The sequence below is a fragment of the Trichechus manatus genome, unplaced genomic scaffold (assembly GCF_000243295.1).
Source record: "Trichechus manatus latirostris isolate Lorelei unplaced genomic scaffold, TriManLat1.0 scaffold00041, whole genome shotgun sequence".
Lineage (NCBI taxonomy): Eukaryota > Metazoa > Chordata > Mammalia > Sirenia > Trichechidae > Trichechus > Trichechus manatus.
Window position 1 is genome coordinate 2,632,421 of NW_004443977.1, and position 22,259 is coordinate 2,654,679.

Genomic DNA, 22,259 nt, shown 5'->3' on the forward strand with positions numbered 1-22,259 from the left:
CTACTGGACTGTGAGAGAATAAACTTCTCTTTGTTAAAGCCATCCACTTGTGGTATTTCTGTTATAGCAGCACTAGATGACTAAGACACCATCTTATTCGGCACGTTCTCTCTGCCCTATATTCCCAGGTATGTGGTACCCTCAGGAGCTCTGACTTCATGAGAAAAAGAGACTTTACATGTCATTAATATTTTATAGTGAATTAGTTTTATAAATAACTTCTCTCAGGGGTATATGCTTGTTATTGTTGTTTTTGTTTTTTAATGAGAACAGCATAAAGAGGAATTAAGGAAATACTAGACCATGTAGGTGCCGGGGTAGCACAAACAGTTAAGTGCTCAGCTACTAGCCGAAAGGTTGGTGGTTCGAACCCACCCAGTGGTAATCTGCATCCAAAAAGTCACAGCCTTGAAAGCCATAGGGAGCAGTTCTCCTCTACACACACGGGGTCTCCATGAGTCAGAATTGACTTGAGGGTAACCACCACCACCAAAAGACCATGTAAAGGGAAGAAATCTTAACTTGCCACTGCTGTCTAACTTTGCCTTTTCCATATCCGAACTTGCTATGTGATTCTTTTCCATTGTTTACTGCAATAATTCTCTTTATGTAAGAAAATATGCTGTTATTTCAGTTGAAAATGAAGAATGTGACATTCCCATACAGCTTAGTGTTAGTGTAGTTATTTAAATGAGTATCTCCATCTCCTATCATTCTGGCTCAATTGAAGAGGTCAAATATAAAATAAAATAAAAAAAAAAAAACATATTTCTGTTATTTTAGTAACCATTTTAATCTTTTAAAATAATTGCTGATTATTCCACATCAGCATTATTTTATTTCACGGGCAATCACCTCTGCTTTGTCAATGTATTATTCATTGTGGAAGTTAGCAAATATGACTAAGTTCATCTTTTATACTCGTCCAGCAGATGTTACTACAAAGGTAGTGTTTGCATCCTTTTTTAGGAATTAGAATCCCTGAGCCACTTTAATGTTTTTAAGAGTCATAAACTCATGCTAGAAGCCTGGCTTGTTTGTGTTGCTACCTGACAGCAGAGGCAGGATTTAATACGTACCTCTCTAATGCTTTTTGCAAGTAACACACCAAGACAGCTGAAGAGTTACAAAATATGAAGTCACTGGCAACCATAAAAAATTATACCCTCAAACTGCTTCCAGCTAAAGGCAATGCAGTTAGATTTTAGATCCTTCCCTCAGTTCTTTTAAAAACTAGCAGTTTTGACCTCTTAAAACTACTTTTTTCAGGAAAGTGAGAGAATAATATTTTTTTCATGAACATAAAATTCAAAGAGGAAGTGGAACATTTATTGAAAGTTTACACTAAACCAGTCTGTGCTCTTGGCCTGGGGATACAAAAATGAATAAGTCAGTTTCATGCCCTCAGGGAGCTTTCAGGGTATAGGAAAGAAGCAGAGAAACAGGCAAGTGATCATGATATCTATAATATTTGCTAAAATATAGATATGCATACGGGAGCCCTGGTGGCGCAATGGTGAAGCATTTAGCCGCTAATCAAAAGGTTGGTGGTTTGAAATCACCCAGCTCCATGGAAGAAAGACCTGGCAATCTGCTCCTGTAAAGATTATAGCCAAAAAAACCATATGGGGCAGTTCTACTCCATGACGTGACTGTGAGTCAGAATCAACTCAGCGGCACCCAACAACAGAAACAACATAGGTATGCATAAAATAAAGAGGAAAGATTTGAAAAAGGTTCTGCAGAGGAGTAGGCACTTCAGCTGGTCATGAATGCCTAGGAAAGGTTAATCCAGTAGGGAAGGGAAGAAAAGGAGAATTCCAGGCTGAAGTATTAACCTAAGCAATGACACAAACGAATGGATGAGCAGGACTCTTTGGGGGCATGACGAGTAGTTAGGATCCCTTGAGCACAGTATGCATAACACGTCTGGAGTGTGAGATTTCAGAGTGTTTTGAAAGTCTTGCTGAATAGATTGGAATCTACCCTGTATATTTTGGAGTTGTCCAACGTGTTTGAGCAAGGAAATGGCATGGTTTGACTTGTGTTTTTAAAAGATAACTCTACCTGAAGGGAAGAAGATGGTTTCAGGTTATGGTTCTTAAAATTTAGTGTTCACATTTTTGTAGCTTGTACATAGTGATGATTTTCTAGTGTGGGTTGAGGTACAGGAATCCACATTTTTAAAAAGCAATCCCAGAGATTCTGATGTTGATGTTTCCAAGAAGACAAAGGGAGTATAAAACATACTGGCTTAGCATACCATTCTAGACTCTGTTAATATCATGGCCATATTTTGAAACAATACTTTGTCTAAAGTGTTAGACTGCATCAGATGCTTGGTAACTGTTATGGATCGAAATGTGTCCCCCCAAAATGTGTTGTAAATCCTATCCTCTATGCCTGTGGTTATAATCCCATTTGGGAATGGGTTGTCTTTGTTACGTTAATGAGGCAGGATTAGTGTAGAGTATGTTTTGAGTCCATCTCTTTTGAAATATAATGCTTTGCCATCCAGTTCATTCTGACTTTTGAGTTATAAAAGAGATTATACAAGCAAGCAGGCAAACAGAGATGGGGGAAGAGAGATGCCAAACCACATGAAGATTGCCCAGGAGCAGAAGCTCAGAGAGACAAGGACTTTCCTCCAGAGCAGAGAGTGAAAGCCTTCCCCTAGAGCCAGCACCCTGAATTTGAACTTCTAGTCTCCTAAATGTGAGAAAATAAATTTCTGTTTCTTAAAGCCACCCATTTGTGATATTTCTGTTATAACAGCACTAGATAACTCAGATAGTAACCAAACTTTCAGACTTAAACTGTATGAAAATCTCTGATTTCCCAATGTTTACTGCTTGATTTGTAGACATATTTCCATCGAATTATATTTTTTTCAACAATAATAAAAAATGCAGTTTTCTTTTTTCACATTTAAATTATTATAAACCACCTATGTGATAGTAAAATGACAGTATAATTCCAGCAAATGATATATTAGTAGGAATTTCTGATATTACTCTAATGAGGAATTTCTCTTTTTTATCAGATGTTAATACTTTCCTTGTTCTTGTCTGACAGTTCTCATTGTCATATGTTTATTCATCTCTGCCACTTTTGTTATGTAAATTGACTTTACTCTTTCTTCCAGCCTCAATTCAATTTTCCTATCTTGCCTCTTGATTTGAAAGTAAATTATTGAAAGAAAACTTTAAGACATTTCTGTAGTTAGGAAAAGATGAGAAAGTACTTCACTAGCTAGGAAGTCACTGTCAAAAATTAAAAATAATATAGTTGGAATTTTTATCTTGGATGGTGCAAACAAGTTTGCTCTCAACTACTAACCTAAAGTTGGCAGTTTGAACCCACCCAGCCATGCTGTGGGAGAAAGTCCTGACGATCTGCTTCCATAAAGACTATAATCAAGAAAACCCTACGGAGCAGTTTTACTCTGTAACACATGGGGTGATGGGGTTGCCGTGAAATGGAATTGACTTGATGGCACTGAGTCTGGGTTTTTTTGGTTTAATAGATTAAATCAGGAGTCAGTAGTTCAAGTGTTTTAAATAGTCCAAACCAAAACCAAATCCGTTGCCATAGAGTCTACTGCGACTCATAGAGACCCTACAGGACAGAGTAGACCTGCCCTACAGGGTTTCCAAGGTTGTAACCTTTAAGGAAGCAGACTACCACATCTTTCTCCCACAGAGCAGCTGGTGGGTTCAAACCGCTGACCTTTCAATTGGCAGCCAAATGCTTAACCACTGTACAACCTGGGCTCCTTTTTAAATAGTCACTAGTGTGAAAAACAACCCATTTCCCTGGTGGCGTAGTGGTTAAGAACTTAGGCTGCTAATCAAAAGGTCGGTGGTTCGAATCCACCAGATGTTCCTTGGAAAGCCTATAGGGTGGTTTTACTCGTCCTATAGGGTCGCTGTGAGTCGGAATTGACTCCATGGCAACAGGTTTGTTTTTCTTTTTTCGTTAGTCTGAAAAAGAAATAGAAAAAGTCAACCTCATTAAACTTGATTTTTCTACAAAGACCATCAAGCTATTCAATCAAGCGGGCTATAATCCAAGGTTTTAGAGTATCATATATACTATTTATGTGGATCAAGATTAATTTTGAACAAAAGTGTGAAATATAACAAGTGTAGCTGACTGCACCACCATTCTCCCCATCCTTAGGGGCTTGACTCACTACTGCTAATCTCTGACTGCCAGAGGCCATAGTGTCTCTCGCAGAACCACCTTAGACAGGATTTCAGACTGAAATCCTGGCCCAGATCCTTCTCTCTCTCATTCTTCCCTTCCTACCTAAATCAATCCTCCCCTTCTTCCTTCTATATACAGTGCATGGACTGGATGGTTAATCTAGCACAAAGTGGTGTGCTAAGGTTTGAAGGTGTTGTGTCTGCTTAGTAAATTTTCATCTTCGCTGAGGCTCTCTGGATACACAAATCAATCTGGAGGAAAAATGACAATAGCAGAAATCCCAGGAACAAACAGAAGGCTGGACTGGGTCCCCGGGGAAACCTAGGAAAGCGTTGTTCTCAAAACCCCTCTGTTTTTCGAAATCCTACCATAGAGGTAAACAAACAGCCCTGCTGTTAGCATGTTAATTATAGATCTATTGTTACCTATAGAGCCAAGCAGAATGGCCAGATCTACACAAATCTCAATAATGAAAAGGAAAATTGATAAGAATCTATTTAGAAACTAAAATTGTTCATTATCATTTATGTCTGACTACAGCAGGTGATGGTAAGAGTGATAATTAGAAATAATCTAATACATATTATACAAAAAGAAAATAAATGTTAACAGACTAAAGGGATCAAGTTTCTCATTGAATGGAAAGCTCTGATGAAATGCAGCTTATAATATTACTGCTCAGTATATTCAATAATCGTTCCAAACACACCTCCAAAAACTTTTTTGCTACTATAACCAATAGAGAAAAACTTCAAAGAGAAAAACTTCCAAATCCTTTCTGGGAAAGTCATACTATCATTAACAATAAAAAGATTCCATTTTACTTGGATCCACAATCAACGCCCATGGAAGCAGCAGTCAAGAAATCAAACAACACGTTGCATGGGCAAATCTGCTGCAAAAGACCTCTTTAACGTGTTCAAAAACTAAAATGTCACTTTGAAGACTAAGGTACCCTGATCCAAGCCATGATATTTTCAATCACCTCATACTCAAGGGAACACTGGACAACAAATTAGGAAGGCCAAAGAAGAATTGATGCTTTGAATTATGGTGTTGGTGAAGAATACTGAATATACCATGGACTGCCAGAAGAACAAACAAGTCTGTCTTGGAAGAAATACAGCCAGAGTGCTCCTTGGAAGAAAGGATGGTGAGACTTAGTCTCATGTACTTTGGACATATTATCAGCAGGGACCAGTCCCTGGAGAAGGACAGTGAAAAAGAGGAAGACCCTCAACAAGATGGACTGATACAGTGGCTACAACAATGAGCTCAAACATAGCAATGATTGTGCTGATGGCACAGGACCGGGCAGTGTTTTGTTCTATTGTACATAGAGTCACTATGAGTCGTAACCGTCTCGATGGCACCTAACAACAACAACAATATAGCTGGTTAGCACAGAGTAGAAGACAGACATTCTACCTACAGTGGAACAGAATCAGTTCCAGTTGTAACATATAAACAAGGGGTCTGAACAAATTGGAAAACCTAAACAGCAGACTTAAAGACTATAATAAGATGTGTCTGCTGTTTGAGATCAACAGCAACATACAAATGATAGGTACTTTTATAAGCACTTACTGTGAACCAGCCAGGGTCACTAAGGACATCCAGAGGCATCTTTCACAGTGTAGTCTATCTGGATGATACCCCCCTGGAGTTCTTTAGTGCACAACATACTCAACCATATGTGATGGTGGCCCTAAATATTTTAAGAATTTACATATGTTAACTAATTCAATCCTCATATAACACTAATAGTCTGACATCCTCCGAAATTTATATATCTAGCCCAGAGTCCTTAAATAGTCTTCAAGGTTCTACAATATCTGACGTTCTCCTCTCTGCCTCCATAAACTTATCTCCTACTATTATTTTCCTTGTGGCTTTCTTCTCATTTTCTCCTGATGTTCTTGGAAAATATTCCTCTCAGTTTATTCTATTGTTCTTGGAAAGTAAAAGGTGCACTTCCCACTTAGGGCCTTTGTCCTTTCTGTTTGCACTCCCTGGACTGCTCTTTCTCTGATAGCCTATGGACAAATGGCTCACCTGCTCATTCGCTTCAAATCTGTTCTTAGATGTTGACTTTCAGTGAGGTTGTCCCCGGACCATACTATCATACTATTAACACATTTACTAGGCTTTATTTCTAACACATGTTCAAGTTAAAAATGTTATAAAACAGAAAAATATAAAAAATAAATTAAAAAAATTCATAACCTTTAGTATTTTGGTGTTTTTCTTTTTTTTGAAGTATGTATATTGGCTTTAAAATTATGTACTATTTTATATAGCTTTGTGACCTCATAGATTCACTTTAGATTTTATCTTGAACACTTTCTTATGACCCTAGCTTTGAAAAATGTGATTTTTATTTCTCGGATTTACCTTCCATCATATAGACAGATACCATACAGACACACAGACAAACAGATCAATTTACCTTCCATCATACATACAATTCAATTATGGGATATTTTTGCTGGTATATAGTAGGATATCAATTCATATTTTTAAATGAATGAATAAATATACACACACATTAAGAAAATATCACTAATTTAATGTCCTATTTTTAAGAAGATCTTTAGCTCTTGGAATGATAATTTTGGTATCAGAAAGAATTTGACCATGTCTTTCATTGCATCCTTCTGGAAAACACTAATGAAATCTAGAACAATTATGCAGATTTGTAGATGACTGGCATATGCATCAGAACGCTTGATAAAGGGATTGGTATGTTGGCCTGAAAGGTACACTCTAATAGTGTGCTAAAGGCCTCTGTACACATCTATCATGTTTGGCCTTTAATCACTGAGTTGGATAAAACAATTGAAATATGCTTCCCATATTTACAGATAATACAAATCTGGAAGGGATAGTGATTGCTCATACACTGGATAAACATTCAGATTAAAAAATAAGTTGGTAGTTGCAGTGATGGGCCAAAATTAACAATATGAAATTTAATTGCATCAGTGTAAATTCCTGTGTTTTTTATTCTAAAACAGTACTTCACGTGGATACAAACAGATATACACACACACAAAGTTTCTTTGGCATGACACAGGTCAGAATTTCAATTCTCACTCTGATACTGTCTGTGTCATTCCTCAAGCAGGTTAGTTAGCTTCTCTGTCTCTGTTTTTGGTTTTGCATTTTGTATTTAAGTGTTTCTCTTATTCATGGGAGTATACACAACGTTGCATAATCCAGTCTAACCACTATCAACAACATCATTAACCTCACCACACCATCCAACCCTCGTTAAGCACTTTTTAGTTTCTATTCAACAGGCTAAGTGCTTTACACATATTATCTCATTTAATTTTCTCAACAACATTGTAACATAGGTACTATTATTCACCCCATTTTATAGGTTAAGAAAACAGAAATTCAAGATAGGTTTTATAAGACGCAGAAGATCATTCAGTTACCAAGCTGGATTTGAAGTGAGGTACCTCTCTCTCAGATACCTTCACTGTTTACATTAAACCTCAGTGCCCTGGTAAGTGTTGTATTGGTCCCTGAAACCTAGCTGCACTAAACATAAAAGGTTGCCATGAGGCCTCAAGTTACTGATACAATCATAAAGCATTCTAAATACATCAAAGTCATAAGCATCTATAACTAATAAAAATGTTATTTACTTTGGATTGTGGGTGTTTCTGACTATGAATTATTGGAACAGTATTATGGGGAATCATGAAGCAGGCAGGGATGCAGAAACAATGGCCCCTGCAGCTATCTGAAGTCTTCCTCCTCACCTGGTGGTCATCCATGACTTTGTCACTGGCACAGCTCCTTTAGGTAGAGCCAGACACATGTCCTTTTATTGCATGTCAACCATTTTTATATATAGAATATTTGTTCATTCAAAAATTTTGTTCTTAACCATTTTATTACGTTGTTTGATTCATTAATTGTTTACAGGTAGCACCCATCTCATGATCAGGTTCTGTTCTGATGACTACTCCATTGCAAGTAGGTTCTGACATAAGTCAAATACCTCTTTTTTTTTAGTTTTCATTATTATTGCCTTTTATTATCAGTGTCTTAATAAATCCAATCTTGTCTTTGAGGGTTGGAAATATTACATCTGAGAATGATAACATCAGCAAACTACGTGCCGCAACACTATATATTCTATGGTACGTATTAGTAATGATAAGACACACACACACGCACACAAAAGAATGGTTGTAAATGCGGTTCACCATGATCTGAATACGTCATAAGTTGGGGACTACCTACATTAAGGTTCATCAGTAAATGAGACTAAAATAAATATCAATTAAATGTATACAAATTTTAGTAATTGGCATTTATTTATAAATAAGTATCTGATAGGAAATTACAGCCCAAAGTTTAGCGAAGCTAAAATATTCACAATCCTATGGAGTCCATAACCAGTTTGCAATATCATCACTTACTTCGCTAAGTATTCACATAAATGTTGGTAAAACGCAGAAAACACAAGCTTTGAAAACATTTTTATCTGCGTTCAGTTTTTATTACTTACAATCTAGGGGACCTTGGTCAAGGAACTTTAGCTAAGAGCTGACTTTCATCATTAATAAAATATAAATGATGATACTTCACTGAGATGTTTGGGATGACTAAGTAGAATAACATCTATAAAGTACCTGAATGTAGTAATCCTTAATTAATTTTAGTTGCTATCTTCCTCCCTCACAACATTATACATAAAAATCCTAGAGAATATCAAAGACAGACAAGAGATGGAGAAAGTCAGCAGAAGCAGACATGTTAAGTAATTTGGAGGCAGAAGTGTTTAAGCAGACAGAATTGAAATGATGAGTCAGGCACCACAGGCCAAGCAACAAGGTGTCAGAGGAGCTGGAACCTAAGGAACTTTGACAAAGGTTTCAGAAGCTACCACCTCAGCAAGAATGTTATTAATAATACAAAAGCAGTGAAATTTCACTCTGCTCCTAGAACAACCCATTTTTGCATAATTCAGCCTGGAGAATATGAAGAGAGGGACAGGGCACAGAGATGATACCAAGGTATTTGTTAAAAAGGGAGACAAAAACCCAGGGTGGAGCAATATGTTGGATTAGTGCACAGGATTAGATGTCTTTGATGCTGGGGCCTCTGCGCACTCCATGACATTCTTCTGTGAGGCTGCTCCTCAGGGAGGCTAAAGGATGCTTAGGCACCATAACCACCTACATGTTCTATTTGTGAGCTTCCGAGTGGAGTCACATTCCAGAAGCATGGCTCAACAGTCAAAATTTCAAACAAAGAAATCTACTCCTCTCAAAGGGCATTAATTAAATGGGATCCAATGAATAGCCCATGGCAACAGTTCTAATCTTTTCCTCATTTACCAATTTTCTCATGTAACTCCCACTCTCTGAAGCCTCTCATTCACTACAGCCCTGTCCCCAGGTTTTCACTCTCTGTGGCTTTCCCCCCATCCCCATCCTCAATACCTTCACCCTTTACCCTCCCTCATTGTATCATTATTACACAGATTGACTAACTCAGTCATTCTCCCTAAGTGCTGTCTTTATTTCATCCATCTTTTTGGTCAAATAATTCTCTGCCCATTTTTTATTATGCATACCAATTATGCATTGAAATATTTTAAGAACACTGTGTGTGTGTGTGTGTGTGTGTGTGTCTGGAGGTGGGAGGGACTGTTTGGTCAGGTAGACTAGAAGGATCAGGATGGCAGACACAGAATACTTGAGCAGGTGGGGATGAAAGATGGTGAACAGTCCCCTATTTTATCCTGTCAGAGTAGTCATTATTTGAGGAGCAATGTACTGGTTCTCTTTTGTTATGAACATAAAGAACTTCTAAAAATCTGCGTGTAACATGGTCTCCAAGGGCTTCCACCCTTTCTTGTTTTCGTCTGGCTACAACCTAGACAGCACCAAGAACAGAACTATCTACTCTAGGAATTAGTAAGAAATAGGTATTACCATAGGGAAACTGAGATGGACAAAATGATTACAAGCTCCTAAAGGAAAGGAATCATTTTTTCCCCAGAGTTCCTAATAGTTCTCAAAACACAGTAGGTTTCCCAGATTAACCGGTCCAACATTTCTTTTACTTGGGGGCCAATATCTTCACACTACAGTGCTAACTCAGCTTCTTCAACCCTGAGTAAATTTTGAAAGGTCTTATAATGTCTGTGGTTTGGGACTTTATAGTTATGGCTTGGGCCATTAATCTTGTAACCTCCCTTTTTTATTATATCTGAGATTTCGACTGAGTTTTTGTTACAGATTGCTAGCCTGTAGCAGTCAGTTGGGGAGATGAGACATCACTGCGATAGATAACGAAGAGAAATGGGTAACAAATTGGAAAAGATTAGGTAGCTCCATGGCACTATATTAAACAAACTCTTCTGAGGTATAGCAGCCAGAAGTCTCATCTTATGTTTCTACCATTATTTTAGCTGTCAGAGGGACTTAGCTATATATATATCAAGTTTTCACATTTAAAATAAAAACAATCCACATGAACAAACAGGCATATTTCTAAAATGCCACTGTAAGCCTGAGGAATGGAAATGTGATTTTAAAATTGATGGAGGTTATAAGAAGTGACCCAAAAGGCATTACAGTAAGTAATAAGCCCAAAATGTCTTGGTTTAAAATGTTTTCATTAATTCACCTTTGAAGTTCATACACAAAAACTAAAATTCAAGGATAATGGATTTATAATATATTTTAAAATGCAATTCCATCAGCAAGCTATTTCAATGGAGTTTCTTGTTGATGTGCTACTAGACAGATATGAAAGTTGAGTTATTTTTTTATAGAAAAAAAGATATATGATTTGCAAGCTACAGCACACACATCTATTGTATTCCATTACAATACGATTTAAACTTAAGATCAGCCCATGACCTATCATTCTGCCCCAGTTCTCTGTTTTCTAAAAAAATATTGTGTTCTCGTAACCAATTGAAATACAAATACTTTAGATAGACTCAAAACCCTTATCAGCTAGCATGTTAAAGAGTTCATCATAACTTAGATATACTGAGATTTAATTATGTACCAGGCATGGTTGTAAACAATTTATTTTTCACAGCAACCTTAGAGGGTAAGTACTACTAATATCCCATATTACAGATGAGGAAGCTGAGGGTAGAAACGTTTATAATTTACCCAAGATCACACAGTAAGTGATAGGCCTGGACTTGTAGCCCAAGAAATATTAGCTCCAGAGCCTACAGTCAACCAGTATAACCATGGGTCTAATTCATGTTAACAGATATAAGAATAGAACAGTCATCTGGCACAGAGAAGAGAGCATACACAATGGATTAAAAACACACCTAGAAAGACAAATGCAAACTATGTATGTCACAATCAGGCCTGGGGAAAATCGTAAGATACTGGGGAAAATCAATGGATTTTAGGAAGTCAAGAAACCTTTAGGCAAGGCTGTTGACAGAGATCAACAGACACTTAGTCATATCACCTAGGGAACTGACTGTGCCTGGACATAAAACGATGATTTGGGGCACTTGCAAAAATCTTTGACGTGTATGAGGAATGAGCAGAGTACGGCAGCTGACCTCGTTGGGGCAGGGTAGAGGGTGTTGCAAGTGGATGTCAAGAGCCTTACAAAAGGTATCCTTCCTTTCACAAAACTGTAAGTATAATTGCTTATTAATGATGATGGGAAGCTAAGGGAAGGCTGACCACAATTCCCAGCTTTGAGGTAGGATACACGAAAAGTAGTGTCTTTATAGGAGGACCCAATTCCAATTATGAGCAATGAAAATAATTTAACTCACATTCATTCAACACTTCCCATGTGCCAGGCACTGTTTTAGATATTTTCATCTATTATCCCACATTACAGATCATTTTTCTTGTGAGAAAAATGAGAACAAGAGAGGCTAAGAAACTGCAGTTAGAAACTCTTTGGAGTCAAGATTAAAACCCATGTAGAAACTCAGAGCTTGAGCTCAAACACTGGGCTATCCTTAAAAGCAAAGAAGCAGAGGGAGCTTATTGCAAAGAAGGTGAAGATGCAGGGGACTTTGCCCTGGAACAAGGTCAAGTAAAAGGCTTTGGGAGGGAGGATCAGAAGAGTGAGGGGTGAGGAGACACAGTGCTGTCTGAGTTTCCTCTCTATGTAATTGCCCATTTAAATGTATAAAAATATTTAGCATATATTATACTCTTAATTTACTACTGATGTTTTTTCCCCCTCAAATAAAATGTTTAGGGCTACTGTATGGATTAATAAAAAGGATTTACTATTTTCTAAGAATGTTACAAAACTATATAATATTAATTCATCTTTAGGATTTTTACATTTTACTAACCAAACTGGGAAGATTTCTGTCGATTATAATGAAGTGTAAGAACACTTAGACATTTGTTTATCCCACTAAAAATACATAGCAGAGATTTTCAATAAAATCCTTGATATTTTAAATTATGCAGTGTAATGAAATTTAGAAATGAAGAATGGATGGTTATCCAAGAGTGTATTGCATTAAATTTTTTAGATTTATCATTGCATTTTTCCTAGTAAAGAAAATTTCTTTATTCTGAAAAATACACTTTGACATAAGTTTTAAGTAGCTACTTTAATGCTGTATTTTCCTTCTTGAGTACAGAGTTTGAATTGCTTCTATAGAAAACATTTTTGAAAAACTAGATCAAAATCTTTGTTTAATAAAAATGACAAAGGAGGTAGGAGAATAGAAGTGGTTGATTAGGCAGCTACTTTTGAGATGCCTTTTCCTTTGTAAATTTTTTAGTCAGGCTTTTTTTTTCTTTTATACATTTCCCTTATTTATACTTTAAGAACTTTAACAGAAATGTCACTGCATAATTTTCTTTCCTTTTTTTTCCCCCTGCTTAGAAAGAGCACCTACAATTGCCAAAAGAATCACCTCTAAATAGAGCATAATTTGTTCTTACCGGGAAGCAAAGAATTAAATAAAACTTACATAGGGCTCTTTGCAACAATCTAGGCTTGAAAGACTGCTAAGTGGGTTAGCAGCTTGATCTCCCAATTCATCTTTCCCCAGCCTCCTATAGAGATGCCAGCTCCGTTGCCTCAACCCTCCAGTCTAGCCAGCGGCCTCTTTCTACCCCCATCCCAAGCTTTGAAATAAAAGTAGCTCAATGAGACCAAAAAAAAGAAGACACACACAAAACTTCTTTTTTGCAAATTTTATGAAAAAGGAAACCAGAGTATCAACCCAACTTTTCAGTTACTTGTAAACATTTTTCTTTCACTTCCTAGCTTTCTCTAAGTGATGAGAAATAAGAGAAGAAAGGGAAAGTAGTAAGCTCTTTAAATTTTACTTATATTGAAACTAAGTTCTAATTACTTTCATTAGTAAATGAGGATGGTCATGTAAATAGTAACGAAATGTATGAATGATGACTGCAGAACAGGTCACAGACACATTATCACTCTTTCCCATTATAAACAAATCTGAAAAAAACAGAAGAGGGGGATACTGAATGGCTTCAGTATACTTTCATTCAATTTTACTTAGTTATTTTAAACACTAAATATACAATCATGACTTTTTGTTACAAAAAGTCAACTATAGGATACACTGTAATCTCCTTTTAATATTAATTGAATAGTTATTATCTGAGTCAGTATACGATTTTAATTTGGTAAAGATGAATCTCTTAATTTGTAAAAATTTAACTCGGTTTTTATCATCCCAGCATTTCAACCTGTCTACCTTATCTTTGCAAGTTTAGAATTCTTTGCAAATTACCACACAGCAAGATGACTTAAAAATAAATGCAGAAAAAAATGTGGAAGATTACCAGATAGCTGACTGATAATCACTTTATATTAGTGTTACTTCCTTTATATCAACATTAAAAAGAATTCAAAGCAAAGTTAAGGTTTTTTTATATTCATTATTAAAGGAAGCATGCAATATGGAGTATGTTCAAGGAGACAAAGAACAAGAAATGGAAAAGTCAGTAAGTTCCTAAAAAGTCCAATTGCAAAAATCCACCATTTCAATGAATGTTAAGAATTACTACTTCAAAGAAAAGCTGATTATGAATTTTGATTGTCTGGCCTTTCTCTATTCTGTCTAAACAGTGTGAAAATCAACAGCAACTTTTAGTTAAGTAATGATAAATATTTTTTCAATGACAATTCACATATTTTAGCAAAAAGACTTGTTTAAAATTTACTTTTTTCTGTGAGATAATGAAATTTTAATGCTGTTCCAAATGGACAATTTGAACTGCAGAGACCTGCTATTTGGAGAAATTTTTACCTCTTCAACCATTCACAGGGAGGCAGTGAGCCTGCTCATGACTACATATTGCCAGCTGCTTAAGCTCAGAGAGATCGCAATGGGGGTTCTTAATACACTACCTTTCAGAATTTCTATACTGATTAGACATAGAGTTTATAAATGCCTGTGATACATCAGGTCCAGAATGGTATAGGCACCCAATGAATCATTGCTTATTGTTACCGTTGAAATTAGTGGCACAGAAGTTTCACAAAACAGAGTGCTATAGATTTTCTAGGCGGGGTCTCAAGCATTTGATGGTTCACTCATTTGCAGCAAGCCCATCCATCTCTACCAATTTTGAGTCAGCATATTGCCTGAAATGTTATGTATCACAGTAGACTTTGCTAATCATTTTACCAGCATAAAAATCTCATAGTAGGCCAGTGCTACTTACATCTGTCCCTAAAATCAGCTGGAGAAATGGAAGCTAGGCAGATTCCATTCTTAACCCATACTTAGGCAGGCTGTCTGGCTGGATTCTGATGCATGACCAGTTTGGAAACCATTAATCTAGTTACAGTATGGGACCATGCTACACAACAAAGAATGTATGATTTGTAGATATTTACAAATAACTTTGCTGAGAATAATTGCATCTGGAAAAAAAAAAAAAAAGTGCCTGGCTCAAACAAGCCAGTGAGGCTCTAAAACACATACTCTTAACTACACAATCTGCTCTTTTAGGAAATATTAGTGTCCTTCTATTTTTCCATATTAATGCTCTGATATGCTCTTATTGGCTTAATTTTTTAGAAGGTAAGTTATTTCCATTATTTTGATGTCCTTATGGTAATGGAGCCCTGGTAGCGTAGTGGTTAAGAGCTCTGCTGCTAACCAAAAGGTTGGCAGTTTGAATCCACCATCCACTCCTTGGAAACCCTGTTGGGCAGTTCTACTCTGTCCTATACAGTTGCTATGAGTTGGAATCAACTGGACTACAATAGGTTTGGTTTTTTTTTCTTTTGGTTATGGGGATGAGGGTCGTTATTACAGTGCTCCAAATAAACACTATTTGCATTTTTTTCACTTTGAAAGTTAGTTTATTAAAATAGCCCTATTTGATGCACCATTGCAAAAATGTTAGAATGCTAGATAACAAGTTCTGATAGGGATTTGTATGAGAAAAACGACACTAATCCCTCCCTCATTCTCCTAAACCTTGGATTAAGATACCACAAGTACATTTTGGAAAATACAACTTGGTTAATTTTTTTTCCAAATCATACATTTAAAAGAGTAGTACAGGTTTAAAGTGGTTTTTCTAGACATTTCAAACCTTCTCTTCATTGTTTCAATTATAGACCAAAGTTAAGTCAAAAAAAAAAAGCTAGGTTGCTATTGAAAAGATTTTGCTGTTCTGCATTAAGAATCAGTACTGTAAGACAAACATACATTAGTATTTTGCAAAATATTGCTTAAGAATCAACTATTCTTGAATTCCTTAGGTTGAAAATTTTATAATTTGTAGATATTTACAATTATTACACTAATTAATATCTGGTTATTTAAACATAAACTAAAATATAAAGAAATATACATATATATTTCATATATATTCATGAATATGTGTATATATGTGTATATACATGCATATTATACATATATACACATACACACATACACATATATATATATACACACACTCATATATGAAATATATAAAGTAACTTAAGCAAATAGATATATACTATCATCTGTACCTGAAAAGACTAAAAGTGAATCAACTACATGTTTCTGGATTGTAACTTTTACTTCACATGAATTCTTTTGTATTTAAATGATAGATAAAAGAAAATATACCCTATTTATGCATTGATCTATTTAATTATTTATCTGTTAATTCAGTACATATTAGCCATCTATTATGTCCTAGAAGAGACAACAGAATGATGACTGGAGTCTTATCTTCAGGGAGTTTTCATTTTAAAGAGTGAGGCAAGATACCAAGTTTCAAATGGGAAAGGTTATCTAACTCAGCCTGGAGAAGAGAAAATTTCTCAGAAAAGATGGCACCTGATGAGTATCTGAAAGTATAACTAGTAAGTAGTCGGGCAAAGAGAAAAGGCAGGGAGGTACAGACAAGTAACTGTAAGAACTCAACCTACGGAGGGGAGACACAGACAGGAGACTGCTGAAAACGCTAAGCTCTTTGGCTTCGTTAGACTCGACCCAGTATTAGTTGCAATGGCAGGGAATTTAGACAGGGTCGTGGTTAGAGTTTCATTAGATAAAATACTTGCTGGCATCTTGTAGGGTGGATTTGTTGGGACTAGAGATAAAAAAAGCAAATCAACACAGGGGCTCTTAACCAGAGGGCCTTGGACTCCCAAAAGGTAGGAAGTTTGTGAACTTGAATGAGGAAAAGTTGCAATTTTTTTTTTTATTAATCTCTTATTAACATGTATGATTGTCAACCATTAGAAACATAAGGATCAAACCACAGCACAGTATTAGCATTACTGGCCACACTGTAACCAATATAAACCATAGATATGTTCACATTACACTACAGTTGTAGATATCTTAAATTATTATTTATTTTTATCCTTGTTTTTTAAGGTTTTTTTTAATTGTACTTTAGATGAAGGTTTACAGAGCAAACTAGTTTCTCATTAAATAATTAATACACATTGTTTTGTGACATTGATTGCCAACCCCATGGCATGTCAACACTCTCCCCTTCTCGACCTTGGGTTCCCCATTACCAGCTTTCCAGTTCTCTCCTGCCATCTCGTCCTTGCCTCTGGGCTGGTGTGCCCATTTAATCTCGTTTTGTTTTATGGGTTTGTCTAATCTTTGGCTGAAGTGTGAATCTCAGGAGTGGCTTAATTACTCAGCTATAACGGTGTCCGGGGGCCATACTCTCGGGGTTTCTCCAGTCTCTGTCAGACCAGTAAGTCTGGTCTAATTATGTTATGCCAGTTGAGCTAGATGTTCCCTGAGACCATGGTCCCCACAGCCCTGAGCCCAGTAATTTGGTCCCTCAGGGATTCTGGACGTGTCTATAGAGCTTCTATGTCTTATCCCTGTTTTAAAACTACATTAGACATTAGTACTATTTTTAGATTTCTTTTTTAATTTGACATGCTCATAAAGAAGCACTGATATATATATTGCATATTTATTTTTGTAAATGTTGACAACTGTATTTTAATATAATTGATTTTCTTTGTAACCCTCTATAATTTATTATATGCATTTTCTAATTTTTATGCATTTATGTATTAGATTTACTTTGTGCCTGTTTATGCATTTGACACTATTATGAGAAGGGGGTCCATGGGCTTCACCAGACTGCCACAAGGGTCCATAATCCAAAACATATATACAATATAAAGATGGTTTCAGTATTCTAGGAAACAGATGAAATCTTGAAGTAGGGTACTAGTAATAAGAATCAAGCAACATCAAGAAAGGCAAAATCAAGATGACTTAGTGATTAACTAAATGCAAAGAACCAAAGAAAGAGTGAAGTCAGCGATGAGTATCACGTTTTTTAAACTGGGTGACAGATTGGTTGGTGATGTGTAAGTTCTGGCAGTCATCAAGATAGGGGTTGTATTTAAACCCATGGAGTAGCTGAGAGTATACATCAGGAAAAGGTAGAGGAAGAAACTGACTTAGGCTAATACTGTAGGAAACCAGTGCTCAAGGGACAGCCAATTCATTATTTACAGCAATGGTATATTGTGGAGTTCCTGAGTGGTGCAAATGGTTAATACACTCAACTGCTAACTGAAAGGTTAGAGGTTCGAGTCCATTCAAATGTGCCTCAAGAGAAAGACCTGCCAATTCATGTTCAAAAATTCAGCTATGGAAAACCGTATGGAGCATAATTCTACTCTAACGCATACGGTGTCACCGAGTTGGAATCAACTCAATGACAGCTGTTTGGTTTTGGTGTGGTATATTCAATATATATAATGTGTCAGCAAGTAGAACTACTATGTAAAGAATAAAACTTTGACAAGCAGTTGGCAGTTAATTTGTAAAGGGCCATTGGCTATGACTCAGCATTTATAATTTTTGCACCTGCAATTATTTGTATGCAAAAAAAAAGAAAAATGCATCCACAGTTGCCTAATTGTAGGCAGAACCATCCAAATTTGTCCTCAAAAAGAACACAAAGAGATGCCATCTGTGAAAGTGCAGCAAACCCCTCAGACCTTTTCTGCTCCAAATCTTATATGAGATTGGTGGGCATATTTCCCTTTTGGCTCTGTCTCAGGCTTTATTCTTGCTTGATCTCATTCAAATATTCCAGGCTAGTCAGTTTTATAAGCTGAGAGTTAGCAGACCTTTCCTCTCATCCAACCAATATGCTCTTTTCTCCCAAATATAAAGTGTACTATATTATGGGCAAACTGAAAATGGAAGTCATTTCTGAAGCATGTCATTTTCCCTTGTTAGTGTGAGCAGATTCAATTCTTTATTCACGTGTAATTTAACAAGGTAGGCAATTTGAACACTACAAAGATGAAATCTCATACAAATTTCTGCTCAAGGGTGACATGAAAATTATGTTATTCTACTTTTTAAAAAAAGTTTTAGCCATTTATTAAAAATATGGCTGTCAGTTTTGATAAAATATATTCATTTTTCTTCAGTATATTATCAGGGCCATTATGAAATTTAATAATTGTCCCTTGGAGTTTGATTTCCTACAAAAGCATCATAACACAATCAGTATTATAGCAAATAATTCTTGAGTCACATGAAGACAGTTATAATTTCAGATGGGAATTAAATAATAATAGATGAGAAATACAAAACCAAGATTAAGACTTAATAAAGATACTGTTTTCACAGAAATTTCAGCAATAATAAACATGGGGACAACATGACTTGCTTTATAAAAATGAAACAGGTACCAGAAAAAATATTTTTCAACAGTTTTGATAATAGTTTAAACATTGTTTATCATTTAATCATATTAAACACTTTAGATCTGATAATTCCTCTGTAACAGAAACAGTATAAATTATAAGAAAGGGTAACTGGGTAGTTTATTAGGCTAATGATTAAAATTATAATATAACATGTATTTCTTCTGTATGAAATGAGAGGGATCATACATCTCTTCTCTATCTAGAGTGTTTGGAATAGTAATAAAGTATTACCATGAGGGCTTGGGGAGGGAATGAAAAATTAGGAATTCTAAAATGCTCCGAGGTTTTATTATTTTTTTTTACTTTTAAAAATTTACTGTGGGGTACAGGGAGGTACATTTTTGTTCTACTGCATTTGTCAGTGGTGTATGGGCCACAAAAAATTGAAGCATTAATTACACATCAAGCCTTGAGTTTACAGACAATGGAGCACATTTTTAGACCTTGGAAGTATGGTGTTATGGACTGAATTGTGCGCCTCAAAATATGTGCTGGAATCCTAATTTCTATACCTGTAGAAACCCTGGTGGTGTTGTAGTTAAATGTTTGGCTGCTAACCAGAAGTTCTGCAGTTTGAATCCACCAGATGCTCCTTGGAAACCCTGTGGGGCAGTTCTACTCTGTCCTATAGGGTCACTATGAGTCAGAATTGACTGGATGGCAATAGTTTGGGTTTTTTTGGTTTTATACCTGTGAATATCATTATAGCTGGAAATAGGTTCTTCTTCATTATGTTAATGAGGTCATATCAGTGTAGGGTATGTCTTAAACCTACTCACTCTTGAGATTAAAAAAATAACAGATTAGGCACAGAGAAGCAAGCACAAATGGAGGGGAAGATACATGCCACATGGGGATCACCAAGGATCACCAAGAAGAACACTAAAGAAGGTGAAACAAGGATTTTCCCACAGTGGACAAATAGAGCCTTGCCCTAGAGTCAGTGCCCTGAATTCAAACTCCTAGCCTCCTAAACTGTGAGAAAATAAATTTCTGTTTGTTAAAGTCACCACTTGTGGTATTTCTGTTACAGCAGCACTAATGAACTAAGCCATATGATAAAGTAGCTTAATCTAGTAAAGATAATTAATTAGAAGCAAAATGTAGGCCAGCTATTTGTTCTATCTGTTGTATATAACTGAATATTTCAATGGATGCAATCAAAGCTTAAAATATTGCCAATTGCAATGACAAGTAACAATGATTCATTTTTATAAAGTACAGAAAGACATTTTCCAACAGTGAAATGAATAATGCTACTCACATCCAGAGCTACCATTTGTTGACACCAGAGTCAAGTTGGAAGGCCATGGATTCCGAACAATATCTTGCCAATGAATTGTGTCTGCATAACAAAGGAATTTGTTCTGGTCTACATAAACTCCACCATTCAGGATTTCTGTATTAAAAAGAGAGAGAGAGAGATTTTTTACAAACTACTTATTGTTGGAAAGGTAGTTAATAAAAATGATTAATTCAAACTATTTTCAATGTTAACTTGGAGTTACACTGTTAATAGGCAAGGTATCCTTTACTCGTTCATATACACTGATTGCAGAGATTTGGAAAAGTTGAAAACTATAATAAAGAAAAACAACCATTCATAAGCCTAAAACTCAGAAGAAAGCACTCTTAACATTTTGGTATAGAAGCATTTATTTATTTAATGAAATAATATGCATGTAATATTTTATAACCTGTTATTTTTTATTAATATTATGTAATGAGTATTTAATGATAATTAGTCTTGTATGTTATTTTAATGATATACCAGAGTATAAACTAATTACTAATTATTTAGCCAATCCCCTAATGTCGGTCATTTAATTCATTTTGAATATTGTGTCATTTAGATTATACTTAAAATGAGCTTCAATGTGTTTAATTCTGAATATTTCTTTAAAATAAATTTCCACACGTGACATTTCAAGTTCATAGCATGTCAATATTTTTAAGACTTTTGATGAGAGTTGTCAAATTTCCCTTAGAAAGAATGTTTCAATCAATGTGGCATTAACTGGAGTCAGTAGATAAGTAATTAGCACAGAACGGAAGCTAAAATTAAAGCTTCAATCAGAAAAATGTTCTTTGACATCCCAAATGTAGTTAACAGAATCATCAATTATTCTTTAAAAATAACACAATGCAAAATATAATTAAAAAAAAACAACCCTATGGTTCACTGAAATAATGGTATGACCATGCGACAGAATGAAAGGCAATTTTTACTTGATTTTATATATCAAAACAAGGAGCCTCATGGTGCAATGGTTAAAGTGATCGACTGCTAACCAAGAGGTTGGCGGTTGGAAACCACCAGCGACTCCTTGGGAGAATGATGTGGCAGTCTGCCTCCATAGATATTTGTAGCCTGGGAAACCCTATGGGGTAGCTATGAGGTGGAATCAACTGACAGCAGTGGTATATATCAAAATACTGGTCTTGATTAGCTAAGTTGCCCCCCATGAACAATGGCTGACCACATACATGGATGCTCTTTCAGACAGTTTTAAGTTATATAGAAAAAAAATGAGATATTTACTCTGAAAATATTACTTTTATTATTTGAAGATAATGGTTAGAAATATACACAGTACCTTCTTGCCCAATATCTACCACATTTTTCCCTCTTGCTCAATACAAAAACAATTTAAAAGAAATCATGTATCAGTCCATAAAACATTCATCTGCAAGTAATAAAAATGTAATTAATAGCAGCTTAAATAATAGGAGATTATTTTTTCTCACATAACAAGAAATCTATAAGGAGGCAGGTGCAGATATTATTTTAGATGCTCTGCCGTCTTCAATGTATTGAGTTTTCCTCATTACAGGCACAAAATGGCTTCTGTACCTCGAGGCAG

At 35.7% G+C, this 22,259-nt stretch overlaps 1 protein-coding gene across 1 annotated transcript in view; it reads right to left on the bottom strand.

Annotated features, from left to right (window-relative positions):
• The window catches only part of ERBB4 (erb-b2 receptor tyrosine kinase 4), a 624,218-nt gene that overhangs the window by 206,517 nt on the left and 395,442 nt on the right, over nt 1-22,259 (bottom strand). Inside the window, exon 4 of the mRNA XM_023731191.1 lies at nt 20,660-20,794. Within this exon, the coding sequence (XP_023586959.1) occupies nt 20,660-20,794 (135 nt within the window). The remainder of the gene's footprint in view (nt 1-20,659; nt 20,795-22,259) is intronic.